A 25,941-nucleotide genomic window follows, 5' to 3' on the forward strand; every position below is an offset into this window, starting at 1 on the left:
AGAGAAGAGAAGAGAAGAGAAGAGAAGAGAAGAGAAGAGAAGAGAGGGAGGGATCAGAACTTAAAAAACAGCAGATATAATGGATGGGCAAGTCCAAATACCCAATACACAGAACTAGGAATGAGGGTGATAAACTGTTGTTGGGGAATATTATTTTAAGTTACGTGACATTTGTTTAACTCAGTGAAGCTGTGATTCTTTGCCTGTCTAAAACACCTGATGGTCTAATAAAGAGCTGAATGGCCAATAGCGTGGCAGGAGCAAGGACAGGTGGGGCTGGCAGGCAGAGAGTGTAAACAGATGAAACAAGAAAAAAAGGAGCAGCAAGAAAAAAGGAGAGGAGGACGTCAGCTAGCCACGGAGTTAAGAGTGAAAGAGATACAGAAGAAAAGGAGAAGGCATGAAGGCAAAAGGTAGTCAGGATAATTTAAGAAAAGTTGGCAAAAAACAATCTAAACTAAGACTGGGCATTCATAACCTCCATGTGTGATTTGGGAACTGGGTGGTGGGCTCCTCAGAAAAGCCAAGAGCTAAAACATCACACAACAAACTATACTGTATTTGGAACTAGTTTTTTCAATACAATATTTTTTTTTTTTTTTTTTTTTGGTTTTTCGAGACAGGGTTTCTCTGTGGTTTTGGAGCCTGTCCTGTAACTAGCTCTTGTAGACCAGACTGGTCTCGAACTCACAAAGATTCGCCTGCCTCTGCCTCCCAAGTGCTGGGATTAAAGGTGTGCGCCACCACCGCCCGGCCCAATACAGTATTTTTTAAAAAATTTATTTACTGGGTGGTAGTGACACATACCTTTAATCCCAGCACTTGGGGGCAGCAGGCAGGAAAAATTCTGTGAGTTCAATGCCAACCTGGACTACGTAGTGAGTTCCAAGACAGCCAGAGTTACATAGTGAGGCTCTTGTCTTGAAAATACCAACAGAAAAAAAATTATTTATTTCACTTAATATGCATAAGTGTTTTGCCTGCATGTGCACCACTGTATACCTGGTACTCAAGGAGGTCGCAAGAGGAGACTAGGATCCCTGGAACTGGAGTTATGGGTGGGTGCTAGGAAATTTAACCAGGGTTCTCTGCAAGAGCAACAACTGTTCTTAACCTCTGAACACCTCTCCAGTTCCTGCATTTGGGATTCTTGCTAAATGGTACAAGAATAGCTTCTTGCCACCACAAGAGGGGACAGTGGTTATGTTAACTTGTTCTTGTGCAGGGTCCTTTGCATTATCTACATATATTTTTTTCTGTAACATCCTTTGCATAAATATACACAATGATTTTTTTCCCTGTGCTGGAGATGGAACTGAAGGCCTTAAGCTTGTCTGTCAAGTGCTATACCACTGAAGGATATCAAGCACCCTAATAAAATTTACTTTTAAATCAACAACATTAAGAGTGAAAATGAAATGTTTTTGGATAAAAACGACCAGGGAGATCTAGCCTAGTGAAGACATTAGATTCCACTGACCTCCTTAGCCCTCAAGCCTATTAATAAAATGGATTTATCATCATATAAACATATATATTATTTCATCTTTATTTATATATTTATTAAATATATTTACACATTTACTGAATATACACACACACATATAAAATTTTTAAGCACTCTATACTCTGGTGGGTACAGCCACTTTGGAAATCAGTCTGGAGATTCCTCAACAAAGTAGATATGGACCTACCACATGAACTAGCCACTCCTGGGCATAAGCCCTAGGGAATCTATACCCTACAACAGAGACACTTCCAAATCCATGTTCACTGAAATTCTATCACAATAGTTAGAAAACACAGCCAGCCCAAATGTCTATTGTTTGATCAGTGGATAATGAAAGTGTATGCGACTATGGAGAAAAATGAAAGTATAAAACTTGCAGGAAAGCCAGGCAGTGATGGCGCACGCCTTTAATCCCAGCACTCAAGAGGCAAAGGCAGGCTGATCTCTTGAGTTCAAGGGCAGCCTAGTCTACAAGAGCTAGTTCCAGGACAAGCTTCAAAGCTACAGAGAAACCCTGTCTCGGATAGAGAGAGAGAGAGAGGAGAGAGAGAGAGAGAGAGAGAGAGAGAGAGAGAGAGAGAGAGATTGATTTGAAAGAAAATTACAGGAAAATGGATAAAACTGGAAATCATACTGAGTGATGTAACCAAGGCTTAGAAAGACGAAAATCACATGTTTTCTCTTATATATAGATCCTGGCCGAGTCTTTTGTGTGTTCATCTCAAGTACCTAAGAAACCAGAATGGGAACAATGGTGTGGAAGTCATTGGGAGACAAGCAAGACAGTACCATATAGTGTACATGGGGGAGGGAGGATACTGAAAGTGAAAAAGTATCAACAAAGAGAGGAATGGAGATGAAGGAGGCAAGGGATTGGGGATGAAGGGAAAAGGTCAAATAAAATAAAGAGGGCATGAGAAAAACACAAGGTAACCAATTATCAATCAAAAAAGGAAATAAAGGAAAAGTCTAAAGGTAGCCTTAAGACTAGACAAGGCAGCTGGACAGTAGTAGGGCACACCTTTAATCCCAGCTCTGGGGAGACAGAAGCAGGCCATCTCAGTGAGTCTGAGGCCAGCCTAGTCTACAAAGCGAGTTCTAGGACACCCAGGACTGTTACACAGAGAAACCCTGTCTGAAAAAAAAAAAAGAAGAAGAAGAAGGAAGAAGAGGAGGAGGAGGAGATGACAACTGACTAAACAATGCAGGTCCAAGCAGCAATGAACAAAAACTCCAGTGCCAAATGTGGGATGCCTTTGTAGGAGATGGTCAGAGGCTCCGGAGGCCACAAAAACAATTGCCATTTCTCTTGGCTACCCACCAAAACTAGCTGATATGACCCTACTGCTGTAGACATAATAAACCGTGGATACAAGGTATAGAGAAATCAAGTTAAAACTGGCCTGGAAGATTTGTCTCTGTTGGCTGATCTCATGGTGCCAGATGATACAATGCAGGTGAACTGTAGGGTAAAGACATTGAGAGTCTACAAACTATATCAACCTGTTAGGCAAGAAGTGTTAATTAGTGAGATGGTAGCAGCAGTATTGCAGGGATAACAACTAAGGGAAAAGAGGCTATAAGGGCCAGAAAGGAGTTTGGGTAACAAGGCACTGGTGTGGACATCAGAATGACTTAGTTCAATTGGCTACTTCTACAGTATGTTCAAACAATTATGAGTAAACAATAAAGGTGACTGTTATACAACTCATTATGTAACCAGTACTGGAAAGAAGCCACTTGTGTGATTCTCAATAAAATTATAGTCCTTGGGACCAAGAGTGCATGTTCTTGCTTATAATAAACTATGTATCATTTGTCAGCCACTCTGTATATCTTTAATCTCCCAGCTCCCCTCAACCCTCCATCCTCAAACCCTGAACTCTGGCCCCAAGACCAACGGCTCCCTAAATGGATCTGGGATTTGCTCTACAAAAGAAATTTCACAATACTGTATGTCTGGTTCACAACCATGACAGAAGAGGTCTTAGACCCTTCAGGAGAGCCTAAAGCGGCCATTTCGCTGAACTGACTTAGAATCAAGACATCTCCTAAATAGCTGTTTATACCCACAGACAAAGGCTTAAACAGAGGGTCCTCTTCTTACAGCAAAGAAAGGCAAACAGGAAGACCCACGGCTGCACTAAATGTGAGAATAAAGACATTTACATCACCCCCCTAAGGTCTGGAGAACACTGTCGAAGAGAAGATGGAAATAATGCAATAGCCAGAGGATGGGAATGGGCTACAAAACACCACCTTCCAAGTATGACAAGGTCATGGCAACCACAAACTCACAGCAACAGTGTATGCTGGCACTGGGTCCACAGAAGACCGGTCCTCCTAACAGTCAGATATAGAAGGGGAAAGGACTCATGGTAGCCTATGACACACTACTGATCTAAATGCAACCAACAGATTCTGGGAGAGGCATAGTATCTAGCTGCATACCTACTCAGGAACCCACATGTCTGAAAGTTAGTCACATAGATGGCACTAGGAAAATTATGAAACACAAAACAAAAGCAAACTAGTAAATAGGGGAAAGTAATTTGCAGAAAGAAGGGACTAGCAGAAATGGGAGAGAAATAGGGGGGGAAAAAGGAAGTAACCAGAAAACAGTAATACAGCGTGTGTGTGTGTGTGTGTGTGTGTGTGTGTGTGTGTGTGTGTGTGTAATCCTGAAAGGATAAACTTTACTAATGGGCCTGGCATAGTGGCCCTCAGGAGGTAGAGGCAGGCAGATCTCTGGGAGATTGATACCAGCCTGACCTATGTAGCAAGTTCCAAGACGGCCAAGACTACAAGTGAGATCCTGTCTCAAAATAAACAAAAACTGAGGCTAGAGATATGGCTCGGCAGATAAAGGTGACTGCCCCAAGCCTGAAAACCTTAGTTTGATTTCCAAGATCCATAAAGTAAAAGTAGAAAGCTGACCCCTGCCACCAAGTTGTCTTCTGACTTACAAACATGAACCATTATACATGGCATACTCCCATATACATAAATGAAGTAAAGCAAGTAAATTTTCATTAAAAATGTAATTAGATAATGGAACAACAAAACAAACAAAAAAACAGATGTGAGCCAGCACAAGGGAGACTACAAAGGAGGCTCTAGAATTCAAAGAAAACCAATACAAGAACTCAAAACACAAACTGTATAAAAGACCAGTGTTAGAAAAAAATTAAAAATAATAAATTATGTAATTTAATTAATCCTAAGTAGAAACATAAGAGAAAACCCATTACCTGTCAGAACCTGGGTGAAATTCTGAAAGCAAGGAAGGTCGTCTTCGAAGCTGCTGCTGCTGTTGCTGCAAAAGCTGTGATGCCTGACTAACTTCAATATGAGAAGAGCGATAGTCAGGGACTGCAAACTCCTGGTATTAAAATAATTGTAAGTTAACTATTAACCACAAATAAGAATAGCACCATGAAGTTAAACAAAGTAATTAAGAACCAGTATGAAAAACAGCAATGACAATTTTAATACTTTAATGAGTCGATTTTTCACCAACATTTTAAACATTTCTAGTAAGATTTGTTTTCCTTTATGTATATGTGCCTGTTTTTGTTTTGTTTTTTGCTTATTTATTTATATTTTTTGGTTTTTTTGAGACAGGGTTTCTCTGTGTAACAGTCCTAGCTGTACTGGAACTAGCTTTTGTAGACCAGGCTAGCCTTGAACTCACAGAGATCCACCTACCTCTGCCTCCTGAGTGCTGGGATCAAAGGTATGTGCCACCATCACCAGGCCAGTGCCTGTTATATTCGTGTGTGTGTGTATGTGTATGTGTGTGTACACATACACATGCAGGTGGATACTCTCAGAGCCCAGAAGAAGGTGCTGGAAACTCTGAAGCTGGAATTATAGATGTGGGTGCTTGACACTAATTCCAATCCTGTGAAAGAAGAGCAAGCACTCTTAACCACTGAGCCATCTTTCCAATCCCTTATTTAAAATTTTTTACATGTATCTCTTGTGGAAATGGGAGCAGATTGTGCACATGCCGTGGCTTACATGTGAAGGTCAGAGAACAATCTGTGGCAATCAGTTCTCCCTTTCCACCATGTGGGTTCTGGATACTGAACTCAAGTTGTCAGATCTGGCCATCTTAGTGGCTCAACATTTAATTATTATTGTTAAAAATAATTCAAAATAAAATTTCAATGTCATTTAACTATCTAATAATATGATAAGTCCCAATCTATATTACTTACATAGATAAGTCTCAAATTCATGTGTCTAGTCTCAGAGTGAGCATGTGTAATCCCAGCACTCAGGAGACCAAGGCAAGTGAAATTGAGGCTAGCCTGGGATACATACTGAGATCCAGGCCAGCCTAGGGCCTCTCTCAAAACCAAACCAAACCAAAAAGGTCGGTGTGATACCACATGCCTTTAATCCCAACAATTAAGAGTCAGAAGCAGACAGATCTCTGAGTTCAGAAACAGTCTGGCCTGCATGGGAACTCCAAGTCGCAAAGGCTAGACCTAGGCTTTAACCTTATCTCAAAATAAAAAAGAAAAGAAAAGAAGGAAAAGAAAGAAGGCATTCCAGTAGTAAATTCAAAACAAATTAGCTTGCAAAAACACAGAGGCTGTCTGTTTAGATCCATGTTTATTTACAAATGAAGCTGAAATCCAGAAAAATCAACTTACTAGTTAAGAGTCCTAGTTTCTTCCATCACAACCAAAGAAGAGTTTGGGTTTTGTGTGTGTGTGTGTATGTGTGTGGTGTGCGTATGGACACTGTCTACATGTATGTTTTGTACCATGTGTGTGCCTGGTGCCCACAGAGACCAAAAGAAGGTGCTGATCTAATGCAGTGGTTCTCAAAAAAAAAAAAAAAAAAAAAAAGTAAAAAAAGAACAATGAAGTTTCCCGAACTCAAGAACTCTGAAAACGGCCAGGCCGTGGTAGCGCACGCCTTTAATCCCAGCACTTAGGAGGCAGAGGCTGGTGAATCCCTGTGAGTTCAAGGCCAGCCTGGTCTACAAGAGCTAGAACTGTTACACAGGGAAACCCTGTCTCAAAATAAAATAAATTAAAAATAAAAAAAAAAAAGAACTCAAAAACATGTCAGTCACTGATGCTCTCTGAAAGGTTTTTTTTTTGTTTTGTTTTTTTTTTGATTTTTCGAGTCAGGGTTTCTCCGTAGCTTTTTGGTTCCTGTTCTGGAACTAGTTCTTCTAGACCAGGCTGGCCTCAAACTCACAGAGATCCGTCTGCCTCTGCCTCCCGAGTGCTGGGATTAAAGGCGTTCGCCACCACCGCCTGGCTCTCTGAAAGGTTTTAAGATTTTGAATTATTCAAAAATTACTGGGAGAAAAAAAGGACAACACAACAGAACACAGCAGCTTCCATCTCTGAGCATATAACATTGTCTAAACTGTTTCATGGGGGTTGTGTGAAAGACTTTAGAAAAAAATCATATGGTAGAATCTAGCTGGGTACAAGAGCTTATGTCTAGAATCCCAGCACTCAACTTGAACTACGTAAGAAATACAAGGCTAGGGGCTGGAGAGATGGCTCAGAGGTTAAGAGCACTGACTGCTCTTCCAGAGATCCTGAGTTCAATTCCCAGTAACCACATGGTGGCTCACAACCATCTGTAATGAGATCTGGCCTGCAGCCCTGGGTACTCAAACAGGGCTCCACAATCACGGCTATTGAAGACACAGTGATACAGGTTTGAAGGAATCAGAATTTCTAAAGACCTCTAGAGAGGAGGGAGTTACATATAAAAAGATTTCTTAAACATGAATTTGGTTCCCTTAAGTCTTTGCAGAGAGTGAAAAGTCAAAGGCTGGATCAAAACTGTCTCCGATCAAAGAACAATTAGGGCAACCTATGACTTCAAGTCGTCCTGACCTCCACAAGCACACAGAGACATGTGCATTAATATAAACAAACAAAAGCAACACAATAATCCAGGAAATCAGCAATCACATGGATAGCATTGGGGTAAGAAAAAAATAAAACACCTAATCATGATAAACATTGTCAACCTAGGAACAGAAAGCAACTTTAGCCAAACAAGAGCATCAACAAAAACATGCAAGTACATTAATGTTTTTCTGCAAAAACATTAATATCCATGCTCATTCCAAATCAGAACCATATCTCAAAGGAGTCCTCAGAAATACTCAACTGTATCTGATTGATAAATTTGCTTTTCTATTCACTAAGGTGAGCACTTCATTTGTGTTGTCTAGTTTTATGTCAACTTGACACAATCTAAAATCATTGGGAAGAAGGAACCTCAATTGAGAAAATGGCCCAATGGAGCATGGTCTTAACTGAAAATTGATGAGGAAGGGCTCAGTACTGTGGCAGGCAGTCCTGGGGTGCATAAGAGAGCAAGCTAAGCACACCATCAGGATCAAGTTCATAAACAGCAGCATTTCTCCAGGCTTCTGCTTTAGTTCTGCTTCCGGTCTCTGTCCTCACTTCCCTCACTGATCAAGTATGACCTGACAGTTGTTAAGAAGAAATAAACCCTTTCTTCTTCATGTTGCTTATGGTCATAGTATTTCATCTTAGCAATAGAAATCCTAAGAAACATTTCTTGCTTTCTTTTGTTTACTTTTGTGATAGAGACTGTCTATTGTAGTCCATCCTATCCTTGAACCTGAAATACACCTGCTTCCACTTGCTGAGTTCTAAAGCAGGCAGATGCCACCAAACCCAACATTCTTTCTGTATTTTTCTTTAAATTTTTTACATTACTAGCTTTTGTCTAATAAGCTGGGAGTTCCACCTCAGATTTCATTTTTGAAAAGGTTAAGTTATTCATAGAAACTTTATCACATATCCTTAAAGTAGAGGTGTTTTTATGCTAAAACTAAGCAAAGGTCAAATTATCTAGCCAGTTTAAAACTCAACCAGAACATGGACTGTAAATATGCTGTTATCCTAGAAACTGAGGACAACTTACACTTTCCTGTGAATAATTCTTTTTTTTTTTTTTTTTTTTTGGATTTTCGAGACAGGGTTTCTCCGTAGCTTTTGGTTCCTGTCCTGGAACTAGCTCTTATAGACCAGGCTGGCCTCGAACTCACAGAGATCCGCCTGCCTCTGCCTCCCAAGTGCTGGGATTAAAGGCGTGCGCCACCACCGCCTGGCCTATGAATAATTCTTAATTCAAAATCAGAGAGATAGGGCTAGTAACATGGTTCACCAGATGAAGGCACTATATAGCCAAGCCTGACAAACTGAGATCAATCCCTGGAACAAACATGGTAGCAAGAGATAACTGACTCCAGTCCTCTGATCTGCACATGTATGCCAGAGCAAGCGCACATACAAAATAATAAATAAATAAATAAATAAATAAATAAATAAATAAATAAATAAGAAAATTAAGAGGGGCATTCAATCTTTGGAATCTAGCAGAAAACTGCAGTAAGAAGATAGGTAATTAAGTGGGCAGTGGTGGCACATACCTTTAATCCCAGCACTTGGGAGGCAAAAGCAGCAAGGACTCTGAGTTCAAGGCCAGTCTGGTCTACAGAGGGAGTTCCAGGTTAGTCATTGCTACACAGAGAAACCTTGTCTCAAAACAGAAACAAAACAAAACAAACAAAAATAAATCCCCCAAAGAAAAGACAGATAATTAATTCTCAAACTTTGGCTCCTTTATAGATAGATGAGTGTGTGTGTGTGTTAAACATATAATTTTTGGAGACACAAATGTAAATATAAAATATGCAAATATATGGTGTGTGTGTGTATTTTTTAGATGAAACTTCATTTGCCCCTGGTTGGCTTCAAATTTGCTATATAAGCAAGGCTGGCATTGAATTCCCATCCTCCAGCCTCTGATCCTCAAGTGCTGGAATTAGAGGCACATTCCACCACACCTGGCTATGAATGATTCTTACATGATTCTTGCCATTCGAAAATAATAAAAATAACAAGCACATTCATTACTAGCCAATAAATATATTACATAGGAAAGTTGAAACCATAAACTATATATGCATCTTGACAGCTAATATGCCTTACCTGCTGGTGTCTGGTGCTGGGAAAAGTATACTGGACAGAATGTGAAGGATAACGACTTTGCTCTGTGCTGAAAGCTCCTTGGTTGGGAGGGTATCCTGAACTTGACATTATCAGTAAAGACGTCCTCACTCGGCTGTGAGATCAAGTCCAACAAACAACCATGTTTCTAGGAAACAACCTACACAGGATGGTAAAAGAAAATTCATAAGTAATAAAACATGAAATGTCCTTCTAATAAATGATTAATACAGATATACAAACAAAACCACAATGGCCAGTCAAAGCTCTCTCATATATTTACTTAAAAGAAGTTATTAACGTTTGGCAAACAATGCATCTTTTCCTCTACACAGACTATGATGGATATACAAAGGACATTGCAGCCCCTGAGACAATGCAGAAACAGCTTGACTTTTGCCTTTTCTACCCAGGGTCAGTATTCATCAGTTGCATGTGATTTTCCTTGTCCTTATGAAAAGTTCTCCTTTACTTAATTCGGCGAAGTAGATTTTTATTATAATGTTGGCAACATTTATTATAACCTTGGCAATAACCCAAATGTCATGTCTATCAACTGATGATACAATGACAAGGGATAAGGGGAGCTAATTTTGTTTTCTAACCATGATATAATATATTAAATAGAAAAGTTACTGTTAACTATTTTTAAGTAAATGATTCAATAGCATTAAATATATTCACAATTTTATGTATGATTTATGTATAATATTTTTATTTAACATTTCATGTTGTCATAAAAAAAGTTTTAAAATTAACGGTAATATTTTCTACACACCTCTGTATACCCATACTGACACAGAATGACCATGGCATACTACCTTACTGTGAGGGGATACAAGACAGTAAGAAACAATCACTGGAGAGTAGAAACTACAGTATTTATAATAAAGTGCTATAAATAAGATAATAAACAGGTGAACAGAATGGGTAAGGGCTACCATAAAGTCAGTCTAAGCTGGAATGTCCCATGCCCTAGTTTATAAAACAGCCACAGTCTACATAAATGGAATCACACAAGCGTGAGGGTAGAGCAGAGATGAGGCTAGGAAAGAGCAGAGTAAGCAAGTGCGTTTGGCAAGTTGTCTGGAAATTAAGGGCACTTTCTCACCTTCTCTCTCCTTCCTTTCTCCCTCCCCCCCCCCCATGTCTAAGAGAGAGAGAATATTAATCACGTCCATCTTTATGTGGCAATTATTTGTTCTGGAATGCTTGTTCCAACTTTTTAAAGATGTTCTCCATTCCTAAATTCTAAAAAGATTATACTTCAAGTTTTAGGCTTTTTCTTTAATATTTATACCCATCCTTCCTCCAAAACAGGGTTTCTGTCCTGGAACTTGCTCTGTAGGCCAATCTAGCCTCAAACTCAGAGCGATCCACCTTCCTCTGCATCCCTACGTGTTGGGATTAAAGGCGTGTACCACCAGACCCAGCAAACACTCAGAGGTTTTCTTTTCCCAAAAAAAGGCACAACTATGTTTCTTCTCTCATTGATAGTGAATTGTCCCAATAAAACACTTGGTGAATAAAATGCCATCCTTGTTACTCTTTAGCAATTAAGTGATATTCTGAAAAAGATGCACTGACATCAAACGGCATTTACTGCAGCACCACAGTAAGAAACTCTCAATTCCAGGTATTATCCTGCAGTGTGTTCATATAATAAGGAACTGTACAGGAGTTGCAGCAAGCTACAGGTTCATATTTCAGAACAGACACAACTCTGCTGACATTTCATCGAATATTACCATATACTAAAAACAAAATATTTATGGTTTATAATGCATATTAAATTTAAAAAGCACCAACTCAGGGATAATAATTACATCTCAGGAAGGAAGACACACCATCTATAACAGTGTCTTCAAAAACTAAAGAACTGGCAAGATAGTTCAGCAGATAGCAGCAGCTGTGGCACAGCATGGTGACCTGAGTTCCATCACCAGGAAGACACACGGTAGAAAAGAGATTTTGTCTTACTTTCACAGACACACTACAGAACATATTCATGCACATGCACTCGCACACACACAAATAAATGGGTTTTTTTAAAGTTTTTAAAGCAGAAGCAAAAAAAATAAAATATTGCTTTTTAAACACCAACAATACGCAGAACAATTGGTTATACTGCTCTCTGCACATTTTTTAAATTTCCTTCCTTCATATGTATGAGTGTTTAGGCTGAATGTATGTATGTGGTGCACACGCAGGAGGAAGTCTGAGTGTGGTGTCGAATCTCCTAGAACTGGGGTCATAAGCCACCGCAGGAACTAAACCTGGGTCCTCTACAAGAGCAGCTAAGTAGCCAGGTATAGTGGCACACACCCATTTAGTCCCAACACTCAGGAAGCAAAGGAAGAAGGATCTCTGAGTTCTGAGTTAGAGGCCAGCTTGATCTATAGAGCAAGTTCCAGGATAACCAGAGCTGTTACACAGAGAAATCCTGCCTTCCTTTCTTCCTTTCTTTCTTGTTTTTGTTTGTTTTTGTTTTGCGAGACGGAGTTTCTCTGTAGCTTTGGAGCTTGTCCTTTGGAACTAGCTCTTGTAAACCAGGCTGGCCTTGAATTCAGAGGCCGGCTTCTCCCAAGTGCTGGGATTAAAGACACTGCCTGGCTTGGCTCAGGAATTTTTAAGGCTTGGCTCAGGAGTTTTTAAAAGTACCAAAGATTACAAAATTTAAAAATCATATCACATCCTTGTGTTCCATATGCTACATAGCTGTAATCCCAGAAAGCAACCAAAAGTAGAATGTCCTTTAGAAGCATTCTAAGCACTTTAAGCGCAATTACATGTTCACATACTACACATGCACTATGCTATATCTTGCTCTTATTATTTAGTATATCTTGGTAGTCATCCACAATTCACAAAGTATTTCCCTTCTATAAAACATTTCATTATATGACTTCATGAGTATTTTTCTGAAGGTTTTCTAAGTAATTCTCATCTGCAGCCCTAAGAAATGTTTACGTAATCTACCTCCGAGCCCCTAATTCAGATTATTTGATGTACATTTATGTACATAAAGTATGTGTGTGCGTCTATTTCTTTCCTTTGTTTTTTTTTTTTTTCTTCAAGACAATGTTTCTCTATGTAACAGCCCTGGATGTCCTGGAACTTGCTCTGCAAACCATTCTGGCCCTGAACTCACAGAAATCCACCTGCCTCTGCCTCTCAAGTGCTAGGATTAAACATTTACATCACCATGCCCACTGTGTATATACACATATATATACACACACACATATATAAAATGCAAAAACAAAATGTTAGCCCATGTTCATTCAAATTATTTTCCTAGCAGTGGCCTAACAGGTCAGAAATCCAAATGAAGTTGGGCAGGTGGAGCACACTTTTAATCCCAGCATTTGGGAGGCAGAAGAAGCCAATCTCTGTGAGTTCAAGGCCAGCCTGATCTAAAGACTGAGTTCCAGGACAGTCAGGGCTACACAGAGAAACCCTGTCAAAAGACAGACAGACAGACAGACAGACAGACAGACAGACAGACAGAGAAAGGCATGTGATAAACCGGGTATGGTGGTACATGCCTATTAATCCCAGCCCTTGGGAAAAATAAAGTAAGAGGGTTATGAGTTTGAGGACAGTCTGAGCTACATACAAAGACCCCTATAACAAAGAACAACTAAGAGAAAAAGTGGAAATGCGAGTAATCCATGTGGTATAAGGGGGGTTTTGTTTTGTTGTTTTAATTTACATTGTAATGTTCACCATCTGTCACCTACATTCAATATCACCGTAAATTGACTGGTTTGTTTTCCTCATTTGTCAATAATACTTCAGAATGTCCTGAAGTAGTAGTTTTAGGTTTTAATTTTAGTGAAGTCTGACATCTGTTGTGGTTTAAATAGGTATGACCTGCATAGACTTCAGGTGTTTGAACGTCTGACCCATAGGGAGTGGCACTATTACGAGGTGTGGCATTGGAGAAAGTGTGTCACTGTGGGGACAGGCTTTGAGGTCTCATAAGCTCAAACTAAGCCCAGTACAGTCTCTCTGTCTGCTGCCTATGAATCAAGATGTAGACTCAGCTCCTTCTCCATCACCATGTCTACCTGCATGCTGCCATATCCTACCAAGATGATAATAGACTAAACCTCTGAAACTGTAAGCCAGTTCCAAATGTTTAAACGTTTTCCTTTATAGGAGTTGCCGTGGACATAATGTCCCTTCACAGCAATAGACACTCAAACTAATAGCTGGGTAGTAGTGGCACATACCTATAATCTCAGCACTCGGGAGGCAGAGGCAAGCAGATCTCTGTGAGTTCAAGGACCTTTTGTTTTCTCAAACATCTTATCTAGAAGCAAAAGATAAGAAGGCAAAATCTCTGACTCAGTAAGAATGTGCCAGTCAAGAGTCTCTCTTTCCAGGCACTCCAACGTTCCGTCTTTCCGTCTACTACCACTCCAGTCCCAGGGCATCAAGACACCTCTACAAAGTAAGTATCTTGCAGTTCAAAACCAAATGAAATAAAACAATCCAATTTAAAGCTAAAAGGAAATGTGGCACTTTTAATGCCAATACCAAACTATAAATTCAGTTCCTTTTAAAATTATTTTTAAATTTATTTACTGTATATGAATGTGTGTGTATGTGGGTGGGTGCATGGCAGAGGGAAATCTGTGGGAGTAGGTTCTCTCTTTCCATCATTTGCGCTGTGGGGATTAAACTCAGGTTGTCAGGCCTAGTGGCAAATGCCTTTACCTCCTGAGGTATCCCATAAGCTGTAAATTCAGTTCTTGGGACAAAACCCAATAACTCAGTATGCTTGACTCAGGAAATGTACAAGTTCTGTGACCTTTTTAAGAAACCTGCTCAAGTAGGGTGCCAGAGTGCACCCTTGTAGTCCCACCAGTCAGAAAGTGAAGACAGGAAGACAAGTTCAAGGTAAGCCTTGGTTGTCACAGCACCTCTCAGGACAACATGGGCTACATAAGACCCTATGTCCAAAATTAAAAGGAAATGTTAAAAAGAAACCAAGATTTTATAAGCAACTACCTCATAGAAATTTCAACACACACAATGCTTCAGGCTGAAAATAATGTTAGAACTCTATATCACTGTTATGAGAAGAGCACTTCTTTTTTTTTTTGTTTTTTTTTTTGATTTTTCGAGACAAGGTTTCTCTGTAGCTTTGGAGCCTGTCCTGGAACTAGCTCTTGTAGACCAGGCTGGACTCGAACTCACAGAGATCCACCTGCCTCTGCCTCCCGAGTGCTGGGATTAGAGGCGTGCGCCACCACCGCCCGGTGAGAAGAGCACTTCTTATCTGACTGCCCTTCCAGAAGTCCCGAGTTCAATTCCCAGCAACGACATGGTGGCTCACAGCCATCTGTGATGAGACCTGGCTACCTCTTCTGGTGTGCAGGGATACATGCAGGCAGAACACTGTGTGTGTGTGTGTGTGTGTGTGTGTGTGTGTGTGTGTGTGTGTGTGTGTGTGTATTTAATAAATCAATCTTTTAAAAAAGCAACAAAAAATGGCAGAATGAAATTGGTCTACTTAGAGACCTGTTTGAATCTTTTCATAACACACACACACACATGCACACACGTGCACAACCTGAAACAAAATTTCAAATACAATCTGCCAAAAAGAAAAGCTTAATCCTTTTCTCACCAGGAATTCTTTGGCTTTTAGCCTATAGTCTTTGCATAACCAAAATGTACTTGGACAGGTTTTCAAGGTGGCCTACGCTATCTCGGAAAAATATCTAAAAATATACTTCTCTGTGGCAAGTCTGCAGATGACTCTTCAGATAAGAGTGAATCTACCAAGGGTCACAGTGGAAATGAAGATATTTCACAATGGGGAAAACAGATCCTATAAAGTATGCAGCTCTATCTTTAATTTTTTTAGATTATTCTATTTTATGTGTATGAGTGTTCTGTCTCCATGTCTGGTGCCTGTGGAGGCTTTAAAAAGACATCAAATCCCCTGGAAACTGAGCTACAGATTGTTATAATCCACCATGTAGGTGCTGGGAATGAAGCCCAGGTCTTCTGGAAGAGCAACAAGTGATCGTAACTGCTGAGTCATCTTGCCAGACTCTATAGTTCAATTTTTAACTGATAAAATAATAAAACATGATTTAAAGAAAATACACATGCATGTATACATACATACTGAATAGAATAGAAGAATGTCCTCTGTGGAATGGTTTAAAAAAAAAACTACATAAATTATTGGAGTTTTACTGATTCACACAGAATAGTCTAATCTCAAAAGAATGTGAGGCAGACTAAAAAGGACCAGTTTTAAACTAACAAACTAAAACTCTCCAGACTGGGACTGGTTTAAAGAAAGCCAACATCTGGAAATCTGGATTCCAGAAGAGAAAAGTAGAAATCATCTAAGCAAATTCTGTAATTTGAACAATACTAGAATGAATTTTCTCTTATAAAGCATTATTGATAAAAAAAAAAAGTCACACATGACATACTTTTTTATAGCATACCCTTACTTACAAGACAGATAAATGTGGCAGGCTAGATAGCTTGGCAGTACTTGCTACTTAGCCTGGTATCTGAAGCTATATCCTGAGACACACATGGTGGAAGGAGAGAACACTCTCCTGAAAGTTGTCCTATAAACTCAGATGCCTGTGCTGAGACATGCACAGGCACATACATACATATACAAACATATTAAGTATATAAATATTTCTTTCAAAAACAAAACACTGAAGGATAGAGAAATGGCTCATCAATTAGAGCATTTATTGATCTTGCAGAGGACCAGAGCTCTGTTCCCACACCCAAATGGCAGATCACAAACATGTATTTGTAACTCCAGTTCCAGGGAATTTAATGTCTCTTCTGACCTCTGTGGGCAGGCGCACACACACACAAAATAAAATAAATAAAAGACAGATAGATGAATGGAAGCTAAAAAGAAAATCAAGTTAAATTATCCTAGCCTCCAGAAAGTATAATACTAAAAGAAAAACTTTAATAAGTATATAATTAACTGGTGGACTTACAGTAAGCATTCAAAAAAAGAATTCATGAGTAAAAGAGAAACAGAGCTCCCTTTATTCATAAAATGTAAAGCAATATTCCCAAGACAGCAGTGCTAAATAGTAACTGTGAAACTGACTACTGTGTGGTGTGGATATATTACATTGAACTACTCCTCTGAAATTAAGAAAACAAACAAACAAAAAACAATTAAATATAAGAACAAAAGAGGCAGGTTAAGGTAGCACATACCTTTACTGCCAGTGCAGGATGGAGAAGAAAGAAGACCTCTGTGAGTTCAATGCCAACCTGGTCTATTTAGAGAATTCCAGCCCAGTCAAGACTGCAAAATGAGGCCTTGTCAAAACAAACAACAAACTAGATAGATACATAGACAGATAGACAGACAGACAGACAGACAGACAGACAGACTGACAGCTTTTTAAAGATAAACTCAATAGAGAAAAGAAGAAATGTCAAAACTAAACAGATCATTATTTGCTAAATCTCTCCTTGATAAACACAAAAAAAGGATTCTGTATTAAGATCAGGATTTAGGGACCGGAAAGATGTCTCAGCAGTTATGAGCATCTAGAGTTAACTCCAGTTTCTAAGGTAATCCAACACCCTCATACAGTCTTACCTACAGGCAAAACACCAATGCACATAATATTTTTTAAATATTTATAATAAATATGTATATACTTTTAAAAAAACAGGATTTAACTTTCAATGTTGGAGTGAATTAACAAACAATATCTAAGGGGAAGAATGAGTCACCTCTTCTTTTAAACATTATATACCACAGTGTACTAAGGCTCTGGGTGCATGAACTCACCTTCAAATTCTGATTATACTGTTACATCTAAAGTTGTAGAAAGGCTAAGTTATTTCCAAGTCAGAGCCTTAAAAAGTAGTTCTTGACCTCCCCTTCCTTTTGCTCCACTAATAAAGGCAATCATAAGTTACTAATCAAGCTAAGACTATATAAACAAAGGTATATAAAAAAATAAAATGGAAGCCGGGTGGTGGTGGCGCACGCCTTTAATCCCAGCACTTGGGAGGCAGAGGCAGGCGGATCTCTGTGAGTTCGAGACCAGCCTGGTTTACAAGAGCTAGTTCCAGGACAGGCTCCAAAGCCACAGAGAAACCCTGTCTCGAAAAACCAAAAAAAAAAATAAATAAAAAAATAAAAAAAAAATAAAATGGAGGGTGAGAGGTATTTTACTTTAAATGGTATTTACTTAGTTCTACAAGTAGAAAACAAAAATCAAATCATCAGACATCTGTAAGGGTACAACAACAAACAAAAGGACCCAGTTCTCAGTAAACTCCATCAGCTAGAGCCAATCTTCATCTTTCCACATACAGGCCTCTCCACCACAACTTCCACCCTCCTAATCTCTTGCTGTAAAAAAAAAAAAAAACCTTATAACTGGATTTAGCATTTCAATCCTTTCTCCAACAAAAATCAGTTTATAGAAAAAAAAATTGAGCACTTGGGAGGCAGAGGCAGGTGGATCTCTGTGAGTTCGAGACCAGCCTGGTCTACAAGAGCTAGTTCCAGGACAGGCTCCAAAGCCACAGAGAAACCCTGTCTCGAAAAAAAAACCAAAAAAAAAAAAAAAAATTGAGTCAGAACATGTATCATTCTTCTACTTAAGTTTCCTCAATGCTTTCTACAAACTACTTTGTGATGTGGCCTGCAAGTACTACTTGATTAGGCAATTACTCAATCCAAACAACTCCAGCCTGCTCTCCACTTCTCATTGAGACGCTCAGTCCTACCTAGCCTCAGGCCTTGGTCCTTCTTTACACTTCAAGAACGCTTATCCTAGCCCATTCCTGTAACTGACTCACCCTTTGGTTCAAATCATCCTTAGTCACCTCCTACAGAAGCTTTTCCTATCATCCTACAGAGTCAGCGCTTACCAATTACTCTCACTCAGAGAGCCTTTTCTGTGTTCCTTTATCAGTATCTGAAATGGATAAGTTTAATTAAGTTCTTATTCTCCACTATAATTAAAATTCCCCTAATTCCCTAGTACACTTTGGAATAAGAAATAAATATGGGGAGCTAGAGAGATGGCTCAGAGTTTAAGAGCACTGGCTGTTCTTCCAAACGTCCTGAGTTCAAGTCCAAGGAATCACATGGTGACTCAACAACCATCTATAATGAGATCTGGTGCCCACTTCTGACATGCAGGCATACATGCAGCCAGAACCTGTATATATAATAAATAAAAAAATATTTTAAAAAGAAATAAATATTTAAGTATAAGACGTATTTGAAGCAAAGTCTGAAAAATCTACTGCGGAACTTAAAAATTATTCGAACACAAAAGACAGAATGTGAAGATGTCAATTTTCCCAAAATTAATCTATGATTTCAGAATTCCCACTCAATATTCAGTGCCTGAGTGTGTGGAGGCCAGAAATTAATATCAGGTCTCTTTCTCATTCACTCTCCACCTCATCTTTTGAGACAAGGTCTCTCACAGAACCTAGAGATAGCCTTTTTGGCTAGAGTGGCTGACTAGTAAGGCCCCAGGAACACCGTCTCCCCACCCCCAGTGCTGGGGTTACCTAACTTCTACATGAGTACTCTGGATTTGAACAAGGAGCCAGAGACTTGGGAAGCAGGCACTCTTACCCACAAAACTCTTTTCCAAGTCCAAGACTTCTTTTTGAGCTCAACAAAATGTAATGTTCATCTAAAGAATTCACAGACCAGAACATCAAAGTCTGAAGTCAACACAATAAGGAACTATAGTGACTAACCCTACCAGTGCTAAAAATCATAAAGCAATAGTAATGCAAAGGAAACTGTAACAGATTGAAAAAACAATTGGACAAATCAAAGTCTCAAACATATTAAGTAAATAAAATAAATTTAGTAAATTATAATACTTACAATTCTAACCAGTACTGAGCAAAAACAAAAAGATCATTCAATAAACTGTATTAAACCCTAAGTTAACCCATAAGCTCCACCTGCCCAAAGACCAGGCAACTTCCTGGGATTGTGGGAGTTGTAGTTCTTGGAAAATAACAACCAAGCCTTATGGGCCAGTACAGTGGCTATGGGTTTTGTACATAAAAACCAGGCCAACATATGTGTCATAGCCACACAGCTAGAAAGTTTCCAGATGGTGGTCTTGATCAAATTCCATCTTGGTCAGTATTTTAAATTTAATAAAAGCTTGCTTAAGTTTGGTCAAAATAGTATATAGCTGTTTTTCCTGGAGGATTTCAGGATTAACAATTGACTGTTTAGGGAAAAATTACACACAATTACATATATTCCCTCAAATATATTCTATGCCAAAAAAAAAAAATCAAAGATTTATAAGTTTAATAAAAGGAAAGGAACGGAAGTCAAGCTGTGGTGGTGCACACCTTTAATACTTAGCACTCAGGGGCAGAGGCAAGTGGATCTCTAATGAGTTTGAGGCCAGCCTGGTCTACAAAGTGAGTTCCAGGACAGCCAGAGCTACTTCTATCCCTATCTCAAAAAAGCAAAAAAATAAAAAAGGAAACTATAAAAAAAATCCAATTAAAATGTGAGACTTCTGTCTTTTAAAGATACTAAAAGGTATGCAATAACAATCTTCCCCCTCACTCAACACTCCTTCCTTCTAAAGGTTTTCGTGGGTTTGTTTTTGACATAGAGTCTCACACAGTCCATGATGGCCTCAGGGTTACTAGAAGCCAAAGTTGCTCTTGAACTCCTAATCTTCTTCTGCTTCCCTAGAGCTGGGCTGTGGGCATGAGTCACCACACACTGCTTGGTAATTTCTTTTTTTTTTTTTTCCTTTTTTTTTTGATTTTCGAGACAGGGTTTCTCTGTAGCTTTTAGTTCCTGTCCTGGAACTAGCTCTTGTAGACCAGGCTGGTCTCGAACTCACAGAGATCCGCCTGTCTCTGCCTCCCGAGTGCTGGGATTAAATGCGTGCGCCACCACCACCCGGCGGTAATTTCTTATTGTACAAGTAGAAATCTATCCATTTTCAATTCTCTCTTCTCCCTCAGGAGTGTGTATACTACATTTGACATAACCATGTTTATTTTACTATTAGAAAGCACAAGTTTTGTAAATGCTCTAAATATTTCTTTTAAAAATATTTTAAATATAAAAAATTTTAATTTATTACGTGTATGGGTACAGTGCATGCATGCCCAGAAAAGGGCATGGGATCCTCTGGAACTGGAGTGGGTGCTAGGAACTACACTAGGGTCCTCTGGAAGAAGAGGTAGTGCTCCCTATCCTTTGAGCCATCCATCTCTCTAACCCCACCCACCCCCTCCCAGTTTAGATTGGCATGAATCACAATGACAATCCTTTATACAGGACACCCCACAAGTTTCATTCCAAACATGTCAAAAGCAATATAGATGAGCATGGTAGCTTACTCCTGTAATTCCAGAATCAATACCAAGTAACAGGTCTCCATAGTTCCAGGCCAGCTTGTGCTACAGAAGGAATGGGTATGGACACACACAATACAGGGCTGTGTGACAGCTCGGTGAAAAGGTGCTTGCTATTACAAGCCTGCAGACCTGAGTTCACTCTGAACACAAACACAAGTGGAAGCCAAGAACTGACTCCAAAAGTCGTGCTCTGACCTCCATATATGCACCGTGGCATGTTCACTCACTCGTCCATAAACATACACACAAAAAATAAAAATTAAAATAAAACAAAGGTAAATATCTTTGAATAGGAGTTCAAAGAAATTATTACTTCAAACATGTTCAATATTATGTTACCTATGTTATTGCCAAGATGAATAAACTGCCTAAAAACAGATTGTTCTGAATCTGACCTGTGTATGAAAGCAAAAATGTCAAAACAGTCTGGCAGTTAAACAAACGCATGAGGAAAAGGGTAGTCCACAGTCATGTTGATGTCCTCATAGCAATTTCAAAGCCTAACCTGCCATTATGGTGTGTGCCCCAAGTCCCAGCTAGTCAGGAGGCTGACAGGATCATTTTAACTCAGAAATTCAAGGTCAGCCTGAGCAACATAGCAAAGCTTTGTCTCAGGGGAAAAAAAGAAATCTACAATATATCCTAGAGCTAAGTTTAGCAGGCAGGCAGTGGTACAGTACTTGCTTGCTGTGAGCAAGGTCCGAGGTTTTACTCCTACTGCATACTGCAGATACAGACACACACAGAGGCAAACAGTCTACATTTCAAGTACACATGTCGAAGATCTCAACATAGTTTGGCAGCCTTGACTTTTCCCTTTGTTTCTGACTAACATACTTGGATTTACTTCCATATTACATTACAGCCCTATAAACTAAGCACTCCAAATTTCTTTGTTTTTTTCTTTTTTTTTTTGGTTTTTCAAGGCAGGGTTTCTCTGTGGTTTTGGAGCCTGTCCTGGAACTAGCTCTTGTAGACCAGGCTGGCCTCGAACTCACAGAGATCTGCCTGCCTCTGCCTCCCGAGTGCTGGCATTAAAGGCGTGAGCCACCACCACCAGGCAGCATTCCAAATTTCTATATTCCAAATGATATATTCTTTTCCTAGCACTAAAACTACTCCCAAACTTCCTTCCCTGCACACCTGTTACAGCATTCTTACATCTGACACCACCTAGAACTAAAATGCTATCACAGACAACCCAATCTCCATGCTTATTTTCCCATCCTCACAAAAATCCCAATAAAGTGGCAGAACTTTTTCTCCTAAAAGAAATGATTTGATAACTCACTGCTATTTCAATGACATGAATACACTTCTATTTTTTAATTTTCAAGAACTATTCAACACCAATTGCCATGTATTTATAGCAAACACACTAAAGCTAGCTCACAGGCTCTTTATTTCTTAGATATGCAACAAACTACTCCAAGAATGAGGTAAAGAAGAATTTTTTAATACAATTTTTTAAATTATTTATTTGTATGTGCGTTGGTGTTTTGCCTGCATGTATGTCTGTGTGGAAGTTGTTGGATACCCTAGAACTGGAGTTAAAGACAGTTTAAGCTGCCATGTGGGTGCTGGGAATTGAAACCAGGTCCTCTGAAAGAGCAGCCAATGTTCTTAATGGCTGAGCCATCTCTCCAGCCCAAAGGAAGAATTCTTTTAAAGCTCACATGCGCACAGGCCCACAAGGTCTTACAGGGTAAAGGAGACAAGACAGACAAGCACTTCTGTATTCACATTATGACTCCATCAGCAACTTCCATGCCAGGCATAGAAGCGCCTGCCTGCAATCCCAGCACCACACCCTCAGAAAGAGCCTGAGCTACAGAATGAGTCAAATCCAGTCTCTCAGGACTCTGTCTCAAAAACAAACAATCCCAGTAACAAAAAATTAAAAATTATCTCCATAACAAAAACATACTCATTAGAGAAAAAGAAACAGGAGGGAGACCTACTGGTTAAAGTATTACATCACCAAATCCCTGAAAAACACAATTCATGTAGTAGGTTTGGGGAAGAAAAGTAGGATAAGAACAATCCACAACCCAGCACTCGGGAGGCAGAGGCAGGCGGATCTCTGTGAGTTCGAGACCAGCCTGGTCTACAAGAGCTAGTTCCAGGACAGGCTCCAAAACCACAGAGAAACCCTGTCTCGAAAAACCAAAAAAAAAAAAAAAAAAAGAACAATCCACAAAAGATATCAGTTTAAGGGGTTAAAAAATACACCTTTTATTCTTTTCAGCGGTGGGGTGTGGAAGGAAATTGAGACAGGATCTTGCTACATAGTCCTGCCTGGCCTAGAACTCACAATGTGGAACAGACTCCCTTGGATTACTGTGATCCCCCTGCCTCTGCCTCCAGAGGATTACAGGGGTCAGCCACCACACCCAATCTGAAAAAAACTCATAATGAAATGTGAAAGTAGACTTAATAGCTCAGATGTTATAAATAAGCAAATATGCCATGCTTCAGTATTTATGCAAAGATGAACTTAAAGAGAGTTTAATACAGCACAGCAAGGAGGTGTATACCTTTAATCTCAGCACTCTAGAGGCAAAGGCAGGAGGATCTCTATGGGGCCACCAGCCAGGTCTACATGGTAAACTCCATGATAGCCAGGACTATACAGAGACCCTGTCTCAAAGGAAGAAAACGGAGGCCGGGCGGTGGTGGCGCACGCCTTTAATCCCAGCACTTGGGAGACAGAGGCAGGCGGATCTCTGTGAGTTCGAGACCAGCCTGGTCTACAAGAGCTAGTGCCAGGACAGGCTCCAAAACCACAGAGAAACCCTGTCTCGAAAAACCAAAAAAAAAAAAAAAAAAAAAACAACGGAGGCGGAGGAGGAAGAGAGAGGGAGAGGGAGAGATAGAATACAATTTTTCCTTTAAAATAAATTTTATGGCAAGAGTATTTGTAGAAATATTGCAGGGCTGGGGATACAGTTTAGTGATAGGGTACTTGCGCAACATGCTCAGGGTCAATAAGGCCCTTTTCCACAGCACAGGGAGGGGGTGGATGAGAAACAACAGGCAACTAAAAACTAATCACAAATGTGCTTCTCATTGTAAAATCGACTGGGTCTGGTGGAATGTGACTGCAATTCCAACAAAAGGATTCCAAGATTGAACCCAGCCTGATCAGCAAGATCCTGCTTTAAAAAGATATAATAATTGTTTAATGTGAGTTAGAGATGGCTCTGTATTTAAGAGCACTTGCCGCTCTTCCAGATGACCTAGGTTTAATTCCCACCCACATGGCAGCTCACAATCATCTGTAACTCCAGATCCAATGGCCTCTTCTGGATTCCACTGAACACCAGGCATGCATGTGGTACACAAACATACATGTAAGCAAAACACCACACACTAAAATTAAAGTTTTAAAATTAAAAATTTCACTAGGCAGTGACGGCTCACGCCTTTAATCCCAGCACTCGGGAGGCAGAAGAGGACCTCTGTGGGTTCAAGGCCAGTCTATTCTACAGAGAGCGTTCCAGGAGAGCCAGGGCTACATAGTGAAATTCTGTCTCAAAAAATAAAATAATAAAATAAAATATTCATCAGATATGAGAAAAACTTAACTAAGTATTTCCCAGTGACAACCATATCAGTACCATTTTCTTTAAACCATATATTCATTGCAGAAATTTGATGCTATGAAGTATTTTAAAATTAGTAATTACACTGAACATTTGAAGTGATCTCTCATTTTCCAACCAATCCAAACTCATTTTAAGTAAGAGTCCATCATCCAACTGAAATGCTCCACGGATAATATGGTATATATAATAAACATCACACTAGATGTCAGAAATGGAGCTCTTGTTTCTGCCCAATAGCAACAATTTTGGCAGATCACTTCATTCTTAGTTATTCAAGGTCTCGAAATATTCAAATATAAAACAAGGCTGGATCTATGTAAGGATGTTTGTTGTAGAATTCTACAAATTGTAAGCAATTTATTTTATTTTTTATTTTATTTTTGGTTTTTTTGAGACAGGGTTTCCCTGTATAACAGTCCTAGCTTTCCTGGAACTAGTTCCTGTGGACCAGGCTGGCCTTGAACTAACTCACAGGGATTCGCCTGCCTCTGCCCTCCCTAGTACTGGGATTAAAGGCGTGCGCCACCACAGCCTGGTCTGCAATTTATTTTAACCAATCTGTTTTGAAAGCACAACTAAATGAAAGTTAACAGCAGTACGGAATTAAATTGAAGAACTGCACAGACAAGTGTTTTTGTTATGTCTCTGACTTTCAGATTCAAGCGGGTGGAGGGGACAGGTTGTATCTAAAGACTATGCAAGTAACGTTTTGACCACAGGAGCTCCTGAGTTAGCATAAATGGCTATTGAATAGAATAAATGTTCAAGAAAAAAACAAGACCACAAAAATACCAAAATAAAAAACAGACGAGCCACATAGTTACTGCTACACCACAGCAGTTTTTCAGTTTTTCAACATTCCTAAGGAGGCCTGATAAAGAACCAAGAACCATCCTCTTAACATCAAAATTACTTTTTGCATCCTCAAACACAAGAGCAAAATATCAATTGCACTGACAACTTAGTTACCTGTGCCTATAATTCATTTAAACTAAAAAAAATTATTTAAAAGCTATTATTTATGCCTTTATAGAATTAAACATAAAAGTGCTTCACACTAAACAAGTGAATGACTGAAATACAAGTCTCTGATCTTAAATACGTCTGTTCTTAATAAATTCTGATCGACCTTTACTACTTACTTTTACATCATTCTCTAATAAAATATAACAAGTGAACCAAAAGAACAGATGAGGCCTGGTGCTATGGTGCCCACCTGTAGCTCCAGCTACTTAGGAAGAATAAGAATCACGTGAGTTCACTTCTAGGAGGCCAGAGTAGGCAACATATACTCTCTCAAAACAAACAGGTGAGATGGCTTAACAGGTAAAGGCACTTACAATCAAGGCTGTCAACCACACAGTAGAACAAAATTCTAAAA

The 25,941-nt window shown here is 39.4% G+C and overlaps 1 protein-coding gene across 23 annotated transcripts in view; it reads right to left on the reverse strand.

The window, feature by feature from the left end:
* The window catches only part of Ncor1 (nuclear receptor corepressor 1), a 157,509-nt gene that overhangs the window by 127,772 nt on the left and 3,796 nt on the right, over positions 1–25,941 (reverse strand). For all 23 annotated transcript variants that reach the window (XM_057775703.1, XM_057775702.1, XM_057775724.1 and 20 more), the window contains exons 2-3: positions 9,523–9,700; positions 4,762–4,892 (exon numbers count right to left, since the gene is read on the reverse strand). In XM_057775703.1, the coding sequence (XP_057631686.1) occupies positions 4,762–4,892; positions 9,523–9,630 (239 nt within the window). In that variant the 5' untranslated portion in view covers positions 9,631–9,700. The remainder of the gene's footprint in view (positions 1–4,761; positions 4,893–9,522; positions 9,701–25,941) is intronic.

Source organism: Chionomys nivalis, chromosome 7, assembly GCF_950005125.1.
Source record: "Chionomys nivalis chromosome 7, mChiNiv1.1, whole genome shotgun sequence".
NCBI classification, from domain to species: Eukaryota; Metazoa; Chordata; class Mammalia; order Rodentia; family Cricetidae; genus Chionomys; species Chionomys nivalis.